This window comes from Acromyrmex echinatior, chromosome 10 (assembly GCF_024713525.1).
Source record: "Acromyrmex echinatior isolate Ae372 chromosome 10, ASM2471352v2, whole genome shotgun sequence".
In the NCBI taxonomy this organism is placed as follows: domain Eukaryota; kingdom Metazoa; phylum Arthropoda; class Insecta; order Hymenoptera; family Formicidae; genus Acromyrmex; species Acromyrmex echinatior.
In genome coordinates, this window is record NC_141861.1 from 8,119,010 (window position 1) to 8,141,394 (window position 22,385).

At 27.8% G+C, this 22,385-nt stretch overlaps 2 protein-coding genes and 1 long non-coding RNA gene across 11 annotated transcripts in view; all 3 read right to left on the minus strand.

The window, feature by feature from the left end:
* The window catches only part of LOC105151660 (uncharacterized), a 28,684-nt gene extending 19,691 nt beyond the window's left edge, over window positions 1–8,993 (minus strand). For all 4 annotated transcript variants that reach the window (XR_015546302.1, XM_087410077.1, XM_087410076.1 and 1 more), the window contains exon 1: window positions 8,874–8,993. Coding sequence is in view for 3 of the 4 variants with exons in the window: in XM_087410077.1 (XP_087266203.1) it covers window positions 8,874–8,993 (120 nt within the window). In the remaining variant the exon portion in view is untranslated. The remainder of the gene's footprint in view (window positions 1–8,873) is intronic.
* A 1,605-nt stretch (window positions 8,994–10,598) lies between these two features.
* LOC147908257 (uncharacterized) lies at window positions 10,599–15,441 on the minus strand. Its single transcript, XR_015546438.1, has 2 exons — window positions 12,164–15,441; window positions 10,599–11,745 (listed from the first exon to the last, which is right to left on the minus strand). It is a non-coding gene; the product is annotated as an uncharacterized LOC147908257 (long non-coding RNA).
* Window positions 15,442–17,474: 2,033 nt separating this feature from the next.
* O-fut2 (O-fucosyltransferase 2) lies at window positions 17,475–22,146 on the minus strand. 6 transcript variants are annotated; one of them, XM_087410287.1, is made up of 9 exons: window positions 22,005–22,146; window positions 21,473–21,788; window positions 20,655–20,791; window positions 20,448–20,573; window positions 19,059–19,326; window positions 18,803–18,995; window positions 18,556–18,733; window positions 17,944–18,073; window positions 17,475–17,792 (listed from the first exon to the last, which is right to left on the minus strand). In XM_087410287.1, exons 2-9 carry the CDS (start codon window positions 21,610–21,612, stop codon window positions 17,642–17,644), a joined length of 1,323 nt encoding a protein of 440 aa, XP_087266413.1. In that variant the 5' UTR covers window positions 21,613–21,788; window positions 22,005–22,146; the 3' UTR covers window positions 17,475–17,641. The 6 variants fall into 6 exon arrangements, with proteins under 6 accessions (XP_087266413.1, XP_087266412.1, XP_087266414.1 ...); XM_087410286.1 differs by having other exon boundaries at window positions 21,914–22,146; XM_087410288.1 differs by having other exon boundaries at window positions 22,018–22,142.
* Window positions 22,147–22,385: the final 239 nt, after the last annotated feature.

Here is a 22,385-nt window from a genome sequence, read left to right on the forward strand (position 1 = left end):
AATCTGAAATCTTATTTAATTAGACTTCTTTCCTATTCTAGATGTTGTATTATAGCTTTACTTTTACCGAGATAACATTAAATAATGTAGACAAACAAGAACTGTACGAAAAGAACAGTTTTTAGAAATTATCTTGATGAACTAGTTGATTAAAAGACATGACAGTTTTTCGTTATCATCTAAGGCTATCTTATATTATAAAACTGGACTGTATAAGCAAATATTCTTAATGAATATTTTATTGCAATAAAATTGTCAATAATGCAAACTAGTAGAATGAATTTCTTTTAATTCATAATTTTTTTTAATCTTTTCGGAACAAAACTTTTTTGAATATAGAATTTTATTTATAATACACATTAGTGAAAAAATTTTATTCCAAAAATCTTCCATCTATTTAACATTTGTTTAATAAATATTATAAGATTTTTTTTAATATTAGAGGGATTCAAGTTTCTTTTTTTAATATGAAATTTATCATATTAAATGTTTTATTATAATTTTTTCTCAAATTTTATGAAGACTTTATCAATTTAAAATCGGCGTCTAAAAGAAATCGCCAGATTTCAAATCTCGACAATAATTAAATAAATTAAATTATTAACTATATAAGAAAATATCTGTAATATTTAATTCAAATTTCTAATATGTTGCACAATATTTATTTTATTAATATTTCAATAATTAAATTTTTCTTTACTGTCATGCCTCGCACGATTTCTTCTGAACGAGGGTTTTAAACTAATAAAGCTTCGTAAAATTCAAGAACTTAAAATTTAATAAAATACGATAAATTCTACATTGGAAAAAAGGAACTTAGATTTCTGTAATATTTATAAAACTTATTATATAATATTATACGTTGAACAGATGCAAGAGTTTCTATAGAAATCGATTCTATACGTTCATAAAAGAGTTTCATTAATATTTTTATAATACCTTTGTAATTTGATTTAATTAAATTCTTTTATATGCAATTTCGTTTATCATCTATAAACATCTTGACACATCTTTTATACTTTACAATCTCATCATTGTTTCGTTACATCAATTTAATCATATCGTTAATTACCTTCATAATATTCGATGTTTAGATATTTCTTATATACCTACGGAAAATTAAAGGCCAATCTTTCTTCCGCATTTATGTTATCGAGATCTCATCATGCGATCTGGACAATAGTTTAATTAGACAATAATAGCGCACTGCGATTTAGTTGATATAATCGATGATTATTCCACGAAGCGCGCGTTCATGTGTCGTGTATAATTAATTTCATTAGAATGAATAATACGCTTTCACAACGAGATAGTCGCTGATACCAATTTCCTTCCGATACACGCTTCACAGTTCGTTCCACTCTGCGCAGAACATTCATGAGATTCCCGATTAATCTTGGATTGCGTAATTTCCTCGCCCGAGAAATTAATTATACCCGTCCCATTAGCCTTCCTACAAAATAACGAAATTGTTGTCATACGTATCCGCTCTCGCTATTCGCAGAGGTAGATTTCTGGAGAAAGTAAGAGAACACGTAGCATCCTTCACCTTCACCCATTGTCCTGTATATTTACCTCGATCTCACCTCGTATCGCTTGGTAAGATTCATAGCGCGAAGATCCGATATTTCCTCATCGTATCAATCTATCTGCAAACGAATTAATGTTCCGCAACACGAAAATGAAATTATTATTATAATTAAATATTGAAGAAAGAGAAATGAAGAATATTTTATGAGGATTATCCAGAAAGTAAGTTCCGACGGCCTGTTAAAAAAAAAACAAGTGTACTTACAGAAAATTTTTATTGCTTTTTAAAGTACACATTACATTATTTTTCATAATTCCTGCTGTTGTTAATGCATTTATTATACCGGAGCTATAAGGCGTTGTATCCCTTCGTCATAGAAAGTTGCTGTGAGGCGAACCACGTGGTAACAGCTTCTTTGACCTCGTCATCGTGGAATCAGCAAGAGGATTTCAAATGATGGAACAGATGATAATTACTATATGTCCAAGATACGGATTGTAAGGGGGATGATCGAATTGTTCCCATTTGAAAGTCGTGAAGAAATGTTGCGTTATGACAGTAGAGTGTGGGCGGACATTGTTATGAATCAACAAGCGGGAAAACATGCTACGTCGTTTATTCTGGATCGCACGACGCAATTTCTTAAGCGTTTTGCAATAATAGACATCTGAGTTAATTGTCGAGCCTTGAGGTCCACAATTAACGCAAGAAATCCACAAGTAAAACCCTTTTTCTGTTTCAAAACATTATGCATATGATATTTTTCGAGTGGAAAACGTCTGCTTGAATTTTTTCTTTGCTATCTCCTCTCCATGAACTCGATTCAAGGATTGCATGCGACATTCATATGCATATGAAACGTTCCCATGATAATATGACTCAAGAAGTCGTCACTTTGTTCTTCGTGTCAAAAAGATCAACGCACTGTTCTGCTGTTTCATTTTATATTCTGTCGTAAGCATCTTTGTAGCATCCAGTATGCACACAATATACATATATTTCTGATAGTTCAGTTTCTCAGACATAATTTCGTGAAGAAGTGAACGTGAAATGTCTGGAAAATGCAGAGAAAGAGATGTAATGGTGAATCGTCTATTCTCTCTAATTTTCTCTTCAACTGCATGCATCAAATCATCGTTTACCGGAGACGGTCGTTTATCGTCTGCTCCGTTCATCATCATGCACATTTCCGCGTCCTTCATTGAAAAGTCGCATTCGTCTCCATCCCATCATTGAATCATTTATTGCATGTTCTTCATATATTTCACAAATTTGACGGTGAATTTCAGCAGCATTAATGTTCCTTATATTTAAGAAACGAACCACAGATCGTATTTCACAAACGGCGTCGCAATTTATTTAAACATTACAAACACACACTATAATGCTTATGCACTGAACAAATAATTAAAATTCGTGATTCTTTGCCAATAAATCAATAAACTTGGCATGCATGCGTACTATCGTTATCGTGATAGTTGTAATGGTAAAATTAAAAAACGGAACTTACTTTCTGGATAGTCCTCGTATTATACATTAATAGATGTGCAATAATTCCGATAGAAAAAAAAAACGAATTAATATACAGTGAATGCAAAAATATTCAGGAGAAATCTTTATAAAAAAACCTTATTTGTAAATAAACATTAATTGGTAATTTATTAACAATGAGTACATTCTGATTTAACATAAACAAAAGAGTTCGTGAAAATAATCTTATTCATGATTTTAGAAACTAAATTTTTCTACTATAATAGTATACTATAATGCATCCACAATATACACGGAAGAAACGATTTTGCTGAAATATCTAAAAATTTAACTAGATACAGTAAAAATCTCGAGCATGGGCAAGGTTATAAGAAGTTTTGATATTATAGCATTCTAGTTTGAACTTCTATATAATTATTTTGATGATCCAACAAAATTATTTTCTTGAATGACGTTGGGTAGAATGCGTAAACACGTCTCGTAAAGATAGGAACTTTCTAATATGTGAATAACAAGGAAATGTTCTTTTTTAACAAAGAAGATATATCCTTAACTGACTATAGGTAGATTTGATATTTAAAATAGCGCGATGCATTTAACAAAATTATTTTCATATCTACCTAAATTTTTATATCCTTAACAAAACCATTCTTTCCATGCAATTTTTCGCTTATCATTAAAATAATACATTTCAAAATTATTTTTTTCGATAACATAATTTTGGGAAATATATAATCTGTTTCATTCTTTGTTAATACTAAAATATTAATTAACTTCTAAAAGTTCACTTTCTAAAAATTTTTTAAAAAGATATCTCCCCCGTATGAATTTTTTCACTCATTGTACACAATTTCCCAGAGTTGTAATATTTTAAAATAATACTTAAGTAGATACGTACTTTTCGCTCATATGGTATCTCAAGAATATTTTAAGAAAAGCGCGTCTTTTTCGCAATACGTATTATAAAAAAAATAAAAAAAATTCTTTAAATTTCTAGATATGCTCTAAATAAATTATTCCTTATCAGGAGAAAGAAATATAAGAAGAGCATTGCGCAGCAGCCAGCACAATTTCAAAGGAAAATCGCTTTAGCAAGCGTACCAGGTCACACGTCTGCGATTTAAAGACGATTTCTAACGCGTGCCAGAAAATCATTATGACACGACGATACATATGCCCGCATTTGATTGTAATTACACGCGCGTAAAATTGTGCCCCTTAATTTTGCTCAATATTTATCTCGTGGAACGGCCGGTGTGATGTTGCGTGAATTGCTTTACGTTCATGCGAAGGATTAGGAGCAAATCGAAGTGGAACGGTGAAAACTGTACGCCTCTTATGTAAATTGCGGAAAAGTCACGTAGAACGTTAACGCTCTTTACTGATTACCCTTAACTGGTTACACGGAATATACGTCTAATAAGCGGCATATTTTATACGATTGCATAAAAAAAATTATCTTTGTAGGCATCACTTTACAATATATGTATCTGCAAATACTTATTTTGGAAATATCTTTAGATCTAGATATGTCCTTTTCTTTAATTATAAGGTATCTGAACTGAAAGCTCACAAAATTTGTATTATTTTAAAAAATTTCTATTTATAAAAATATTGAAATTTATTGAAAATAAAATCTTTATTTCACTCATTTGCAAAAACATATTTTCTACATAAAGAATATTTGTAAAGAAATAAAAAAAGTTTATTTAAATTCCAAACATTTTTTAAACCTATTATTATATAAATAATAAAAATATAAAATAATAATATAAAATAACCTATTATTATATAAATAACAGATGATAAAATAATTTATTTTATTATTTATTATATATTACTCATTTATAAAATAATCTTATACCTTTCTATAAAAAGATAAAGTATCTAAAACTCGATTGCACCAACATTATTTCGATTATTTTTTAAGTTTAATATTTAAACTTTAACAATGATAGTGAAAACGAGTATAAACGTGTTGCAAAATATTACGCGAGAGTAATCATTATGCTACTCATACAAAATCCACCGCATTGTTCTGAATATCAAATGTAAATATCTAATCAGTTATATCTTCTCTGATAAAAATGAATATTCCCTCATTATTCGCATATTAGAAAGTTCCTGTCTATACACAAAGTGTTTATGCATTGTACCCAGCATACATCGTTCAAGAAGCTTCCGGAAGAAGAGACGCTTGAACCGGAAGCCACTTCAATTGGATGTCCCTCGTATTTCCTTTTACACGCGCACGAGATACTTTTCATACTGTACATGGAAACTTGAATGTTTTCTCAGTGGCTTGAGTGAAAGGTCCCGCAATCGAATACGTTCCACACCGTTTGGATCCATACGTATCTACTCCCGATGTATCCTCAATTAACAACAATTACTTTTCAAGAGTACGCTTTTCTTCATTTAGATTACATTATATAATATGAAGAGAGATTATTCACAAAACATTGTTTATTTTTTATTAATATATAAAGCTATCGAATGATTATCCATATAAAAAAATTATTTATTCTTTTTCAAATTTTTTTATTTATAGATTTATAGATTTTTCAGAAACTGAAAATAATTAAATTTTAAGATTAATCTAAGATCTTTCTTTCAAGAAAGACAACAAATTTATTTATAAATTTGATAGGTGATAATATTATTGTTTATGAGAATTGGCATTTCTTCAATATTATAGTGTTCGTTTTTAAGTTATGAATTTTTCATTAGCATAAAACTTCATAAATGTTGTATAAATTCATGCGGGGAATCGATTCAGAGAGAAACTTAGCAATTAGAATATACTGAGGATACGCGGAATGGATAACATGGTCCAGATGTAAAACACGTAGAGCGGAAGCGTGAAAGAAGATATGAAAAAGAGAGAAGGTAAAGAGAGAAAAAGAGAGGAAGGTCAAGAGTCACTCTGTTAGTGGGTGAGCACTCGTGCGGTTCTACTTTCGTGCAGCCTCTGTTGTTTTACGATCTTGTGCTTCAGAATTTTTTCATTGTACCTACTGAACGAATCAATCTAAGAGAAAGATAGAAGAATATTCAAATTGTGACATACGAACAGTTATCTTTCTCTTTCTGTGAAAGCATGCATTAAATAGAAGTAGGTTAAATAAAATATTACGATGATGTACAGAAAATTTGATGACAATATTTCACAATCATCAGTCACTGAATTGCCAATTTTACAAAATAGCTATAATATTTATCATGCGTTAATTGATTTCATATTTATCATATGTTAATTAATTTGTTTTTTCATATGTTGTAATTGATATCATCATATCAATTTGAATGCTTTAAATGCTTTGTCTGTATTTTATAAGAATTATTATTTTCTGTACTTTTCATTCATTTCATTTTTTTTTTTTTATTAATTTATATTTATTAATATATAGTGCCAATTTAATTTTGAACGAATACTTCGTATTTTTCTAAAAGTTATTAATTAAATATATACATCAAATTAAAAAAATTTTTTCTCTATTAAAAAATGTTTCTTTTCCATTAAATTTCTTTTCTATTAAAAAAATTAGAACATTTAATGTATATTAATTTGAAAGAAAAAGAAAATAATTGATTTTTTGCTCTAATTTTGTTTTAAGATAGGAGAGAGCATATATATATATATATATATATATATATCACATTATCATAAAAATTAAGATAAAAGTTTCATTTTCATAACGTAAATGCTTGAATATTGTTGAATTATCATATCTATAAACCGATGCTGTGTAAAATGTATTAATTAAACAGATAAATTATATCGCTTTCTATGCTCGCCTTCTATTTCAAATAGAAACGTAGAGAAGAGTGTTTGATGAACATATGAGCGTGAGATGCGAATATAATATAGATTCCATATTTATCTTTATGAGAAGACGAATGGAGAGTAATTAACGCAAAGTGATTCTTTTTTTCTTCATTGCGCACGGTTACTATCTCACTAGTGAAATTTCATTGCGATCGTTGAAATAGATAGCCGGAGGATTCACGATGCAACGAGCGCACTGGCAACGGCCTGATTACGTCAGGCGCAGCAATTTCATTAAATCTGCATATTCATCTGCACTCGAGTAATCTACATGCCCGAAGCGATACATTAAATCGAATCCCTGGAGAAATTTCGAAACAAATCAAACGTCAAAGGATTCATTGCGGAAATGGGAGTGAAATTGATAGTGAATCTCTGAAATTGTCTAAACACGAAGCCAAAATTTGAGTAAAAAACTTTTCCATTACCTGTTAAATTCACGGTTCAATTGAGTATTCAATCTTTTCTGATCGAGTAAACGGATATGTTAATAATAAAGTTAAATATGTTTCTAATTAATGTAATTGATCACTCAAACAATTATATTTCTAGAGAATAATTCATCTTATACTAAAAACTTAATAACTATTCTTTATAATTTTATATTATTTTTTATTATACTTTTAATGTTACATTTAAATATTTTATTGTTTATAATAATTGAATCTTTCCTAATCACGTAAATGGATATATAACAATTTTATGATTAATAACAAGCTTAAGTATGTTTCTGATGATATAACTGATCGTTTAAATAATCATATTTTTAAATATTATATAATTCATCTTATTATTAAAAATATAATATAATATCTGTTTATCTTAATATTTTATATTATTTTTTTATTATGTTTTTAATTTATTTATATATTTTTTAATATTTATAATAATTCAAAGATTTTTACACACAACTCTTCTTTTATCAGGAAAACCGACTTTTTACAAGAATGCAACTCTATTTTTCCACGGACAAAATTTTCATGGCAATAAAATATAAGAATAATGAAGCAATTACTTTCGCTACAGCGCGTTCTGCGGTTTGTACAATTCATTTAGATGTAAGTACTGTTTCAACGATAATTGCAGGCGTATTTAAATTTTTGTTCGCGCTTATAGGATTTTATCGCCATGGACTGCTACGCTTTTAAAATGAGTAAGGAAACTGATCTTATCACCGAGCGATTTTTGAGCCGAGATACAAATTAATGTACTATGAGATGCCAAGAATAATTTCCATTCGAGAATGTTATTCAGTTGTTTTGAAAGTAATAAAGAATAAACATTTTATTTTTTCCGTACACAGAAAGAACGATTTTGTTGAAGTATTTAAAAATTTAGCTAGATATGTATAGATTTGAAAATAATTTTGTTGGTCAAAATAATTACGTAGAAATCTCGAGCATAATCAGCAATGTTGCAAAAAATTTTGACGTTCTAGTAAACAGTTTGAACGTCCTACATAATTATTTTGATAGCCTAATAAAATTTTCAGATCTGTTTCTAGCTAAATTTTTAGATACTTTAGCAAAACCATCTTTTCCGTGTATAAACATTTTATTATTTTTGTTTCTGAAATTTAAGGAAAGTTTATGATATAGATTAATGGCACAATATTATACCGATTGGAACAATAGGTGGAACTAAATTAAGATTAAACGCGTGAAAAATCGCATTTACAACACCGCTTTTAGTCAAATATTAATCCATGACACTTGTGACAAATTTTGCGTCATTATACTTCCATTATGCAAATATTTTGCCGGACGATCGAAGAAAGTTTTTTGACGTGAGAGAAAGTTGGAGTTAATTAAGGAAAATGAAAGTAATTCTGACGAAAATTGTCGCTCGATATTTTTACATATTTAAATAAAATGAGATTAGAGAACGAAGAAATTTTTAAATTCAAAAACTTTAATCGGATCATTTGCGTATTTGGATCATATGCGATATTATTAAATGTATTTTCATAATTTAATATGTCTGTGATAGTGAAATATACAAGATGAATTATTGTTCACTCACCTGTTGAAGATGGGGCAAGTCAGCACCATTTAAAATTGCAGGATCGGCCTCAGTTGCCACAAGGATGTCTCCCCGCAGTAATGCGGTCCACAGAAAGCACAAGAAGTATCTCTGCTTCATCACGGAAGGACGGACTCTGTTCCCGGCTCTAAATCGACGTCCACACTATGATGAAACACCTGTTGTATTCTTCTATCAAATTTCACCACCGGTACATTAGAAAATCTTCTTCTTGCCTATATTAATTTACAGTTACTCTCTTGACAGCTTTCTTAGCCGATGATCGTTATAAATAAAGATGAATTCTGCCTTCCCCTTAAAAAAATCTCTCTCGTGAGATCAGACGCGAGGTATCCCTATTATTTTTGGCGTTTGTTCTTTGCTTCTTTGATTTTATCGGTGTTCTGGCTTAATCACACAGATAAGCGTTTCTCGTGTCCAGGGGATATCAGGCATTGAATTTACAGTGGCTTCTTCCTTTCTTCCTTCCTTTCTTTCTGTGTCGAGGAAGAGACAAGATCAGGAAGTGACTGAGCCGAGCTGTGCCAGCTACCAGTTGCGGAATCTAACGAGTTCGCACGTCGACGGGGACAAGTTTGGGACTGTTGGAGATCGGAAAACGTCCGAGAGTTTTACTTCTGCGATGCGGGAAGAGTTCTCGCGGTCCGTCAAGTGGGAGACAGCCACCAGGTAGGCTGGTGAACGTCAACAAAGTAGGAACCCACTTCTTCTCTTGGTATTTTCTTACGACGAGATAGGGTGAAGAACCGTATTATTGACAACGTTCATGTCACCGTTAATTAAAATTTATATAAATTCTTTTTAAAATATAAAAATGATATATTATATTATTTTATTAAATTTGAATGGAATTTTTTGCTTGTTTATCGATATAATTAAAAATAAAAGTTATTAAAATTTAAATGTCTTTTAAGAATCTAATATAAAAGTTATATCTTACTTTATTAAATTTTGAAAGAATTTTTTATTTATTTAATCAAACTAATAACTATGAGAAAATAAAAGCTCCAATTATAAATCAAAATTATTACTAAGAAAAGAATTTAAAATTAAATTTGTTTTTCTAACCACGTTTATTTTTATTAACAGAACGAATAAAAAACAGCTATAAATAATCAAAATTTAAATAGCAAATCTAAACGTTAAAATTCGTTTTTCTTCTAATGTGTAATAAGTAAAAAATAAAATAATAAAATAATTATTAACTTTTATGATATAATTATGAATACCAGTAATACCAGTTGTGAATACCAGTAACATTCACTTTTTTGTGCTTTTCCTAGTAGTATTAATAGAGTATTACGGATATCAATCATTAAATGAACATAATGGTGGTATCTTAATGTGGCAACGAAATGTATATAATTTCTTCGTATCTGTTACCTATTATACTGTACTCTACTTTTTTAAAATTTCTATTTTTGAAGATTTACGATGTTTTTTCTACATAATTTCCTTAATATATCTATATATATATATATATATATATATATATATATAAAATATATATATATAATATATATATATATATATATATATATATAATATAGACATGTTAAATATAGTTATCGAATCTTATCTTGCAGCTTGTATTTTTTATTTTAAAAGGAAAGAATAAAAAAAGAATTTTTTTTAACTTCTTTCGAGATACTTCCAACACATCAGTGAAGCAAATGACTTATTTCTAAATCTACTTAGAATCCATTTTTTGATTAACATTCTCTGTTTTTAATTTTTCTGGATTTTTTTCTAAAAATTCCTTCAATATTCAAAATTTTTTAGGGCGTATATTATCTAAATTTAGTATAAACTTTCAAAAGTTTTCTCTCTTTCTCTCTTTCTCATTCTCAATAATTTGTAAAAAGCATTTATTTTAAGTGAAACCATTCAATCTTGATCAAAGAAATATAAAGAAACCCCTTTCGTTCCACTTCCTTATCACGAATAAAAAATCGGAAAAGGAACGTTACGTGAGATTCTATTCATCCATTAGCTATTACTTAACGATGATCGAGATCGAACGGACGCTTGAATGGACATCGATCCATTCCGTTTCCGTTCAAGCATCGGTGTTCCAGAGAACGAGCAAATGCGCGACGTACCATTTTACTGTTGCCTTTTTCATACGCCGCTTCCGATAACACGTCGCTGTTTCTTCGCAACTCAGCGACGCGCGTTTGCGGAAATGTTGCTTGTTAAGCCTTCGCACGCCCGTTTTCTTACATTATGCAATTTCTAATAAAATTATAATTATGTAAACCAACTTACAAATTATATCTACGTTTTCTATTTTATGTGTTCTTGTTACTAACTTATATTTCGTTGCAAATTTTTTAAGATTTTTTTCGCAATTCTTCGCGTGAATATGCTATCGTGATAAACCAATTAATGTGAGAGGAATACCGATGACTTGTATTGGATCATAAATATGGGGAACCTTACGAAAGCCCTATCATTACAAGTAAAGAAAAAAATAAATCTTAGGATCATAGTTGGGGCACGGAGGCGTGTGAAGCAACCGAATCGTGCTCGAGAGCAACGAGAAGAAATCAGTTCGTGCAACGACTGCGATGACTAATGATATATACACGTAATGCAACGACGTTATTAGAGAATCAAGACCATACAGTATACGTATGATATTTGTTCAATCGATGTCGATGTTTCGTCATCCAGTACTTTCTGATCGAAGCATAAACTTTCGGGTTCGCCCCAGGCAACGAAAACTCGACCGTCCAGTGAATCTTCCTTTCTCCATTCTGGATTGTACGACTCATATGGCAAGACATATTTTTTATCGAGAGTTCGTTTCAAAAAATTAAGGACTTACAATATGGACGTGCTGAAGTATCTAAAAATATATAATATAATTTGTGATATTATAATTTTGTTAGGATTTTCAAGACTGAAAATTAAATTTGGCCCGCAGGATTAATTATACATATAAATTTACACCGAATTATTTATAAGTATTAAAGATCCTTGACCGTTTAAGGTCTTTAGTTTCTAATCTCTAGTTGCTAAAAATGTACGCTATGTACAAATCTAAAAATAATTTTGTTAAAGCAAAATAATTATGTAGGATATCAAAATAATATATAGGATATTAAAATAATTATATAGGATATCAAACTAATTATATAGGATATTCAAGCTGAAATTTTTTACCTCATCATGCTTAAATTTCTTACATTATTTTAATGATTCAACAAAATTATTTTCAGATCTGTGTTTAGCTAAATTTTTAGATAATTTAATAAAATTCTTACCGTACATCTGTTGTGTATACATCTTTTAAATTAATTAAAATTTTGGATTATACATTCCTAAAAAATAATAAAACCAAGTTTATTAATGAATGATGTAGATCTGATTAACTTTAAAATTATAACTCGCAATTTTTAATTTTAAATTATAATTGACTCTATATTTTAGCAAAAACATTGCAACTTCAACGTGAACTTAGAGTGGTATTCATTTATAGTTCGTTTTTATTTTAAGATCGTCTTAAGTAATGTCTTATGATGCTAATGCTCTTTGATTGACACTTTAAGCTTGTACTTAAAACGGTCTTAAATATACGATCCGATTATGAATACCGGCCTTAAATATCAATTTTTTTGATAAATATTGATTTGATATTCAAAACGGACTCTTATAATTCCTGACATGAAAAAATACAATTCAGGTCTAGTTAAATTTTTTAATAATTTTACCGAAATATTAAAAAATTTTGCTAGAAAATAATTTTGTTAAACTGTTAAAATAATATCAAGACACTTAAAGAGGTTGCTAAAATATCAAAATTTTTTTGCAACCTTATGATCAGCTCGAGAGTCCCATAACTATTTTAATGGTTCAACAAAATTATTTTCAGATCTATATTTAGATACTTTAAATATTTTAGCTAAGCCATTTTTTCCATGCATCATGAAAATAAAATATCCACACGCACATATATATAGTTACTATGTATTTAATAACATATAGTTCCTATATATAATAATATAATTACTAGATAAACATTTATTTCTTGCCTTACAGCTTTGAAAGGGGATAGTTATTACATTTAGTATATAATTATTATTATATTTTATATATAAGAAAATACTTTATTACATATTATTATATATTATTCATTCTTTAAGATTAATATAATAATATAACATGCTGTTTATATAATTATTATAAAGAACTATTTAATATAAAAGACTGACATATTAATATCTAGAGTCTTTTATAATTTGCATTCTAAGTATTGCGTGCTAAGTAATCGCGTGTAGTTTACAAACCGTATTATGAAATCTGGAAATATAAATAATTAAACAGAGACAAGAATTTTCACAAGATTATTATCTGCGAGATCTCAGACTCGTCTATTACTTGACCTCATACTTTATCATGCTACTTTGTAAACGCCAGTGCATATGCATATAACGCAATGTGCATATATATTATACGAGATTTCCATATAATAAAATCACGCATGCTAACGCACTCCATTCTGTTTATTATTTGTTTTTTGTGTTATCTCAAAGCTATTCTGTACTCTTCAATTGCAGAGTATCTTGTAATTATTGAATAATTTCAATTTTCTCGAGAAATAAGTTCTGTTCTCTAATAATGTATACATATATATATATATATATATATATATATATATATATATATGCGTGCAAACTTTCTTTCTTCGCACGGCTATTACTTTCTTCGAGGTGTACAACATCCGCAAAATTAACTGCCCCTAAATCTCGCGGATAAAATGAAGATAATGAAATTTTCACAAATCGCTGCACATTTTATAATATTAATGATAAAGAAGAATACATGATAAAATATATTACGAGATCGAAGAAGAAAATTCTCCGTTATCTAAGTTGTACTCTTTAAAGAAGTAAATGAAGCAATTACGCAAACGCTCTGGAGTTGCCACATGACTTTTCGATTAGTGATGAATTTAATATTGCGAAATAATAGCGTTAAATAATAACGCTTTTCAATCGGAGGATGTCAATTAAGACATTAAGACGGCCGTGTGTTACGTAAAACGACATAATCTTCGTAAGTTTATCACGAGCAAGACATCTGCCGTGTCGCCACATGAAAAGTATTATGTGAATGTACAAGTATCATGTATGGGAAAAAGAGGCTTTTCTCTTCGTATACACGTATGAATCCTCGTTAAAAAGCGTTTCACTCGAATGAAAGGGAGCGGAAGCGATCTTAATGAAACAAGAATTATGCGATTTCTTGTATAACAACCCAGCAAACGAGAATGGATTGAAATGGATTAAAATGAATTCAAATTTTCAGAAATACGGATTCATAAATGTTAAAATGAATCCTTTTCAATCTGATGCATTTTTATTCATTTATAGAAATTACTTAAAGTAAATGTTCATGTTTTTTAATTCTGAATGCATTTTTATTCCTTTATAGGAATTGCATAGAGCATATGCCTTTCAATCTAAAAATAATATTAGCATTTTCTGTGCATCATGAATATTACTCAATTCAAAATTATAATAGGACGTACAGTTGTTTTAATTCAGTTAAATTTAAAAATAATATTATCAGTCATTTCTATGCAATGTGAATACTGCTCAATTCAATATTCTAAATATGAAATTTTTCAATCTAATTGAATAAAAAAAGTTATTTAAAAATAGACCATAAATGCTATTTAAATTATTCAAAATTATAAGTAGGAAATTCGTTTTAATCCAACTAAGTTCAAAAAAGTTGTAACGTAAAAATAATTGAGCTATGTTCTTTTATTTTTCTTTAATTAGAAGTAAAATAAATAATCGACGTGAACATTCGCAAACCAAGTCGAACACAGCGCCCGAATATTACACTGATCACGGTGCTCGACATCGGCCAAGCGAGATTAGATTATTTGACACTTACCCAATGTTATTTCATAGTAATGTAAATTGTTTATATTTTATTATATCTGTTACATAATGATATTTTTATTATATCTATACAATTTCGTGCACTGGTTTAGCTGATTGTAATTGAAGTAGAGAATGAATAACACATTTACCAATTGAAGAAGTGTTGTAGCGAGTAACATAAAAGATTCACATAATCCATGAGAGATCTCACTAAGGAGCGTTTTTTAATACCACAATCTGAAGCAGTTAATTTCAGGTATAATTATTATAAATGTCTTAGGAATAAAATTTATAACCCTTAAATATGAATGTTTTTTTTTTCCGAATATTAAAGTGTCAACTCGGATCCAATCCATTTCAATCCATATTTTCATGGATTTTACACATTAAAAACATTTTAATCCATTCTCGTTTACTAGGAAGATCTTCTAATTATAAAATTGTAAAAGAATATCATAGATAAAAATACAATAAAAATCGTGTAATAACTGAAACAACTTCGCGAAATAAATAAGTTTAACTGAAATTCGAATGTATATATTTTATACGAATATATATATATATTTTTTTTGGAAGAATTATTGGAAGAAAAGCGTTCTGTTTTAATTAAATTATATAAATAAAATGATATATTATCATATATCTTTACAAAAGCGTTTAAGTTTATAGAAAAATTTCTTTATAGATATAATCCTGTAATTAATACTAATTTAAAACATATGATATATAAATATTTTGAAACAAACTTATTATAAGACTATATAAAATCAATATAATAATTAAACTAATCTGATAATTAAATATAATTTTATAATAATTATTTAAATACTGGAAGAATAAGAAATGACTTTTATTTATATCTTTTCTGTAAAAATATCTATATTTTAATTAAACTTTAATATGTAACAGAATTTGCAGATCTTGTTTCAACAACAATAAATTGTCGATAAGGATATCATTATTATTTGACATTATTATCTCTACATTCTTAACTTTACAAAATAAAAATAATAATTTGTTTATAATCCAAATTGCTAATCTCAAAATGCTGTACAATCTATAATATCTCAATTAAGTTTTATAGCTAAATAGTTTATTGATTGTAATGTTCGTAATCAAACGGATAATAGTATACTAACGGTATTCATAATAGTATACTAACTATAAGGAAGAATAAAATAGTTCAATAATTATTTTCTGTTATTGAACCGCAACTGTACTGCGCAATTAATATCCGTGACATTGCATAAAAGTGAGTGACAGGCAATTTTCACTAATAGTAGAAAAAGTACTCGCCGTAATCGCAATACGACACGCCTAATGACACGCTGATAATGTATTAAGAGATTATGCGCACGCATATTTCGCTTCAAAGTCTGTTCAAATCATCTAATGGAATTATCAATGAAATTCCAATACAGTTTTCTTTTCTCAACTCTTCCCACGAACCTTTTAATCATAATTTTTTAATTTCCGTATTGGCTGCAGTGCTGTTAGTGCTAGCATCATAGTCAATACGATCCCAGCAAACGAATGGATTTAAATGAATTGAAATGGATTCAGATTTTCAAAAATATTGATTCACGAATGTTAAAATGAATGCTTTTCAATCCTGAATGCATTTTTATTCATTTATAGGAATTGCATGGAGCATATCTCTATGCTTTTCAACCTAAAAATAATATTAGCTTTGTGAATACTGTTCAATTCAAAATTTTGACAGTACCACCACCTAAAATCTGTTAATCACTCAGGATCATGATCTTGATAACATATGTCAAGATTAAGATCATTAGAGGTCGTTCTTTTCTATATATTTACCAATAAATTTAATATTAATATTTTATTTGTAAATTATATGAAATAACAAAAATAATTCTTATACAATAAAAAACTAATTTTTAGTATTTTACAGAGATATTTTTATTATTAAAAAAAAAGAATTTTAATATTTATATTATTAAAAAATATGTAATTTTTTTAAATGGAAGTAATTTTGTACTTTTCTTCGTGCTAATTTTATGCCTATAGATTTTTTTTTAATTACATGTAACTAAAAAGTTTTTGTTCTTTCTTTATCACACATTAGAAGTGCATTCTCTATTCCGCAGTTCTATTCCGTACCGTGTAATTTCACCCTAAGGACATCTTAGATGACACAATAGCATTGATAGCATTCCCTAAATACAGATCCAATCTATGTTAATCTTTAGGCACTATTCAATTTATTGTCATAACCGTATAATAATAAAAAAACTTTGCAATTTTATTTAATCTTCTTTAGTTTGTAATAATTATATTATTCTGTTCATATAAATATTAATAATGACAATGAAAATTAATGAAAATTTTTGAATAATTATCAAACGTATGATTCATATCTATTTCTAATATGATAGTAACTTTTTACGGTTCTAACTTATGTGTATGATTAAAATGTCTTAACATATATAATTATTTAAAAAAAATACACTCAAAACTCTCAAAAATAATTAAGTTTCTACGAAATGATACGTCACTTCATACACACAGTAAACAAATTAATATTTTAGATTTGCTACTAGTTACATTATTGCTTTACTTTCTCTACAATAATTGACCGATTCGCTTACTGTCTTTATATTTTTCTGCCATGTGTCATGAATTTTATAAGTGCGGATTTAAATGATGTACGATAAGATCAGTTTTTAGTATATATTTAGATCTTTCTTAAGATAAAAAGTTTGTAAAGAGAAACATTTTGTACAATTTATAGTTGTTACATCGACTAAATTGAAATTGATTGAAAAAGGATGAATAATAATTATAAAAAAATTTACAAAGACTCTGAATTATTAAAGCAAAATATTACCAGACAATCGACCAGAATCCATCTATTGTACAATCCTCATTAGTCTTACATAATTTATTAAATGTAGTATCTGATGGAAACCCGATAATCTCCCTGTCTTCTTGTATTCTGAACGTAAACGTAGATTCATATGTTCCTATAAAATATCTATTTAAAAAGAAAAAACAAAGTTATATGAAATTTCTATATTATCATAAGCTATGTATTAGCATTTATAAAAGACAATTTTTTTTTTATTGAAAGAAAAATCTATATTTAACACCCTATTTACAATCAATCATCATATAAACATTCTTACCTGGCATATGAACAGATTATTTGATCAATGATGGCGACTCCACCATCTTTAAATTTATTTATCACGTAATCAGATGGCACATATTTCATGACTTTATACTGAGGTAAATACAACTTAAGTTCTTCAAATTCTGAAAATTATGATTCAAATATTATTTATTTTTTGTTCATATTCTTCTCAATAACTTGTATTCAGTATATATGGGACTTTTCCTTCGGACGAAATTATTAAAAAAAAAATCATTATAACGTTTAACATTCCATATTTATTAACTAAAATTAAAATTTTCGTAAATTAAAAAATTTCTCTTGAAAAGTAAAATTGATTTAGAATCAACAAAAATATGATAATTAGAACATTACTTCTTTTTTCTTTGAGAATAGTTTACTAGATCATTTATTTAATCTGATTATTTTCTTTATTATTTGTTTTATTTATTATTTGCTATTATTATAGTCAATCAAAAATTATAAGTTTCAATATTTTTCAATATATTTAGAAAAAAATTGATCACGTATTGGCTAAAAAAATTTACAAAAGACTTTCCAACAATTTAAGAATTCGTAAAATTCTTAAACCGTTTATACAAAAGTTTATACAAAATGTATATACCATATTGCTCTGCATCTGTCGCAATAAACAATAGGGTTAGCCCAAGCTTAACCATTCTTTTTTGTAATTGTAAGGCAGTATTCATTATTGTCGGTACCGACGCCTTGTGAGCTACGATAAAATCACGTCTTCTAAGATGAACCGCCAAATATGGCCCACCTCTTGCGTTTCGCCGATTCTGAACTTAGAATCCATAGCTATAATTTATTATTACTATAATATAAAAAAAATAACAATCACAATATACCTTCTCCTTAGTCCAATCCGCTGGTCGCTCCGTATTATCATTCTTATTCGTAGAATTCAGGAAAGTTTTCCTATAATCTTCCGCGATATCGTACAATTCAGAATTATAACGCATGCTGCGTCTAGCTCTCCAATATTCTTTAGATCCATATTCGTCATGTAAAGCAATCTCCATGCGATCAAACATTACGGATCTGTGTAAGAATGCTAGTAAGATTCTTAAAAAAAGCGATATAGAAACATCCAGAATATTTTACCTGTATCGCGTTGGTATGAGATTCTGGGAAAGGTCTTGTGCCATGCCATGGAATTTAAGACATTTCACATCTCGAGCCGTAATGTTAGAATAGCCCCAGAATGGACCAGTGTACATATGTTGTTTTAATTTATGATATCGCAAAGAATTATGATCGCAATCTATCAGCTCGTTTTTATCCTCGAATTTACCTGTCTTGAACATTTCCTCATCATTTTGTAGAATGTACAGACGATCAAGTTGCACCTCTCTGTTCCCACATGAGTACTCTAAAATCAAGCTGTTATACAGTCAAATAAATCATTTATATCAAATCTCATAATATCATTAAAAAAATAAGAATTATATATATAAAATATGTATATATATATATAATCTATATATTATGTATATATAGAATATAATAATAGATAGAAAATTTAAGGGTGAATCAGAATGTGAAAAACGTATTTTTTAAGATGTCATATCGAATATATTATTTCTTAGAAACTAAAAAATTTTTAATAAAAATTAAAAAAGATTACATAATTGAAATATCCTTACATGTGAGTATACAAAATTAAAAAACGCATATAAAAATATAAAATATAACAATATAGAAAAGAAAATTTTCAACATTATATGAATGTATGTTGCTTACAATTGAAAAATTAAAGTGGCTACATCATAGGCATATGAGAGAAGTATAAATTGATAATACTTATTGATTTTCACAAACTTGCTTCTCAAGTGAAAGCATATGATGTAGCCACTAAATCAATTGATAGTGTTAGCAACATACATTCATATAATTTGGTTAAAAATTCTTTTTTTTTCATATTGTTATACATATTTTATATTTTTAGCATTTACGTTTTTTAATTTTGTATTCACACGTAAGAATATTTCAATTATGTAATTTTTTTTTATTACAAAATTTTTAGTTTCTATGAAATAATATATTCAATATTACATCTTAAAAAATACGTTTTATATTCTGATTCTCATTCGCCTTTAAACTTTCTATTTATTATTTATACTGAGAATTTTGTATTTTTAATTTATATAATAGAATATATATAATAGAAATTCAATACAGAATTATTCTTAAATCTACAGAATCCGCATTAGATTACAAAAAAAGTATACATCAAACTGCATTTTCCAAAAGAGGAAGAGAAATAAAGCATAAAGCATATAGCATACTTTAGAAAATTATAGTTTTTGAGCCAAATATTCTATGAATATCTGCTAGTCAAACATTGTACAATAATAAAACATTATAATTCAAAAATTAAATTCTGAATAATTTATATATGTTTATTGACAAGTCTTGTTTTATTTTATACTTTGACTTTGTTCCTTGAAGATTAGTTCTCAACAGTTAAGAAAAAAACATAAAGAAATGTACCTTCCACAAATTCGTACATCTCAATGACAGGTATATACAGTTGCAAACTCGTAATGTCAAAAAAGGTACCCCAAAGTAAACGCTCTTGGGATCCTATATTCCTGCTTCGCCAGTGGTATAGATTACCTAAAACAAAGATTAAGATTATTTATAATGCTCATTATAAATAATAAAGCTCACGGAATATATCTTTAGTTCATAAATTACTCCATGGTGGCAAAACTAGTTGCCACTGGAATTCCTTGTCCCTCTCAATTAATTTTCTTAAGAAAACGGCAATACGAATGTACACATCTCTTCTCAAATTGAAGCCTTCTGCAGGATTCACATCATAAAGGATATAACTGTAAAGAAAATATACTTTATTTAGGATCGATTTTATACTTTAAAATGAAATAAAAATTACAAAAGTGAGTAAATTCAAATGTTCATCTAAACATTGACCAATGAAATTATAAGTATTCTAGTGAATTTATTCATTTTTATAATTTTCATTTCATTTGTCAAGAAACAGAAAAACATAAACAAAAGGAAAAAATAAACAAAAGAGCTTCTTCAGTCTATAATATCATGTGACATAAAGTTACCATATATTTCCATATATATTACTCTATATGTTTATAAATTTCAATGAGAAAGTTAGATATACTTTTTATATATTTTTTTAGTCATGTTTAAGACATCTTGATGAGATTTAGGAAATGTATATACATAAAACTTTGTCATTGAGATTTATAAAATATAAATATACATGAGATAAATATATATAGAAATATATGGTAACTTTATGTCACATAGTATTATAAAAATTTGAATAAAAAAAAATATTGATGTATGTGACTTCCAGGTTATATTAAAATTTAAAAGATATAAATTTGAAATATATATAAATATAAACAATGAGATTTGATTAGCGTTTTACAGTTTTGTTTTTTTTTGCAAAAAATCTTAGTTTAAAGAATTAATGAAACTTGATGAAACAAATTCGTAAATTTTTTTAGCATAAAATCTCAATAATTCCTGACCGTTTTTTTGTGAAGCGATTCTCAGCGATGCATCTTGAATCCACAATGCATTCGTCAGGCGCCTTACAAAATCCGAATTCGCTGCCACTCACGACGAATACAATCAAAATAATAATACATAGAACTTTCAAGGCAGACATCTTTCACTCGCAAATCTCACATTCCTCTTTCTTCTTCTTCTTCTTCTTCTGGCTGGTAGATTTCCAATTTCAGTCTCTATTTCTTTCACTGTGCCCCAGTAATGAATTTCCAACCTTTATGTTGTATTGAATATCGCAAAGCTTGTACTAAATAGAGAGAGAGAATAAGCTTCTCTCTGATAATACATAATAAAATTGAAATTCTCTTGTTCGATCTCTGGCCCTGACTCTTTCTTATATCATTAGGGTGCTTCATTCAATTTCATTTGTTAATTCATTATTTGTATTATTTCATTTTTACGTTTTTATTGTATGACAAATGTGTAGAGGACAGAGGTTCTCAGATCTCTCTATCCTATAACCAATTAACAGATTTAAAAAATTTGTCATACGATAAAAACGCACAAATGAAATATCATCCTTAATTATTACACAACATGATTAATGATGCAACTCTTTATAACAAAATAAAAAAACTTTATAAAAAAACTTTATAAAAAAACTGTACCAACTGTAAATATGTTAAGGCCTGCGCTAAAGTCACTAGATTTCTAAAATACCACACTCGCATCCATTTTTTATGTGAAACGCGGCCATTTCAAATTTATGCTTTTGTATACACGTACTTTATTTTGAAAAATAGAGCTGTCAAGTATGTAAAATAAACGTTTTTTAATTGTAATTAATTTATTTATAATCAAAAAATATGTACAAATGCTTAATTTATGTATTATTTAATTTAATATAGATTTAATTGTTGTAGAAGTTTAGTG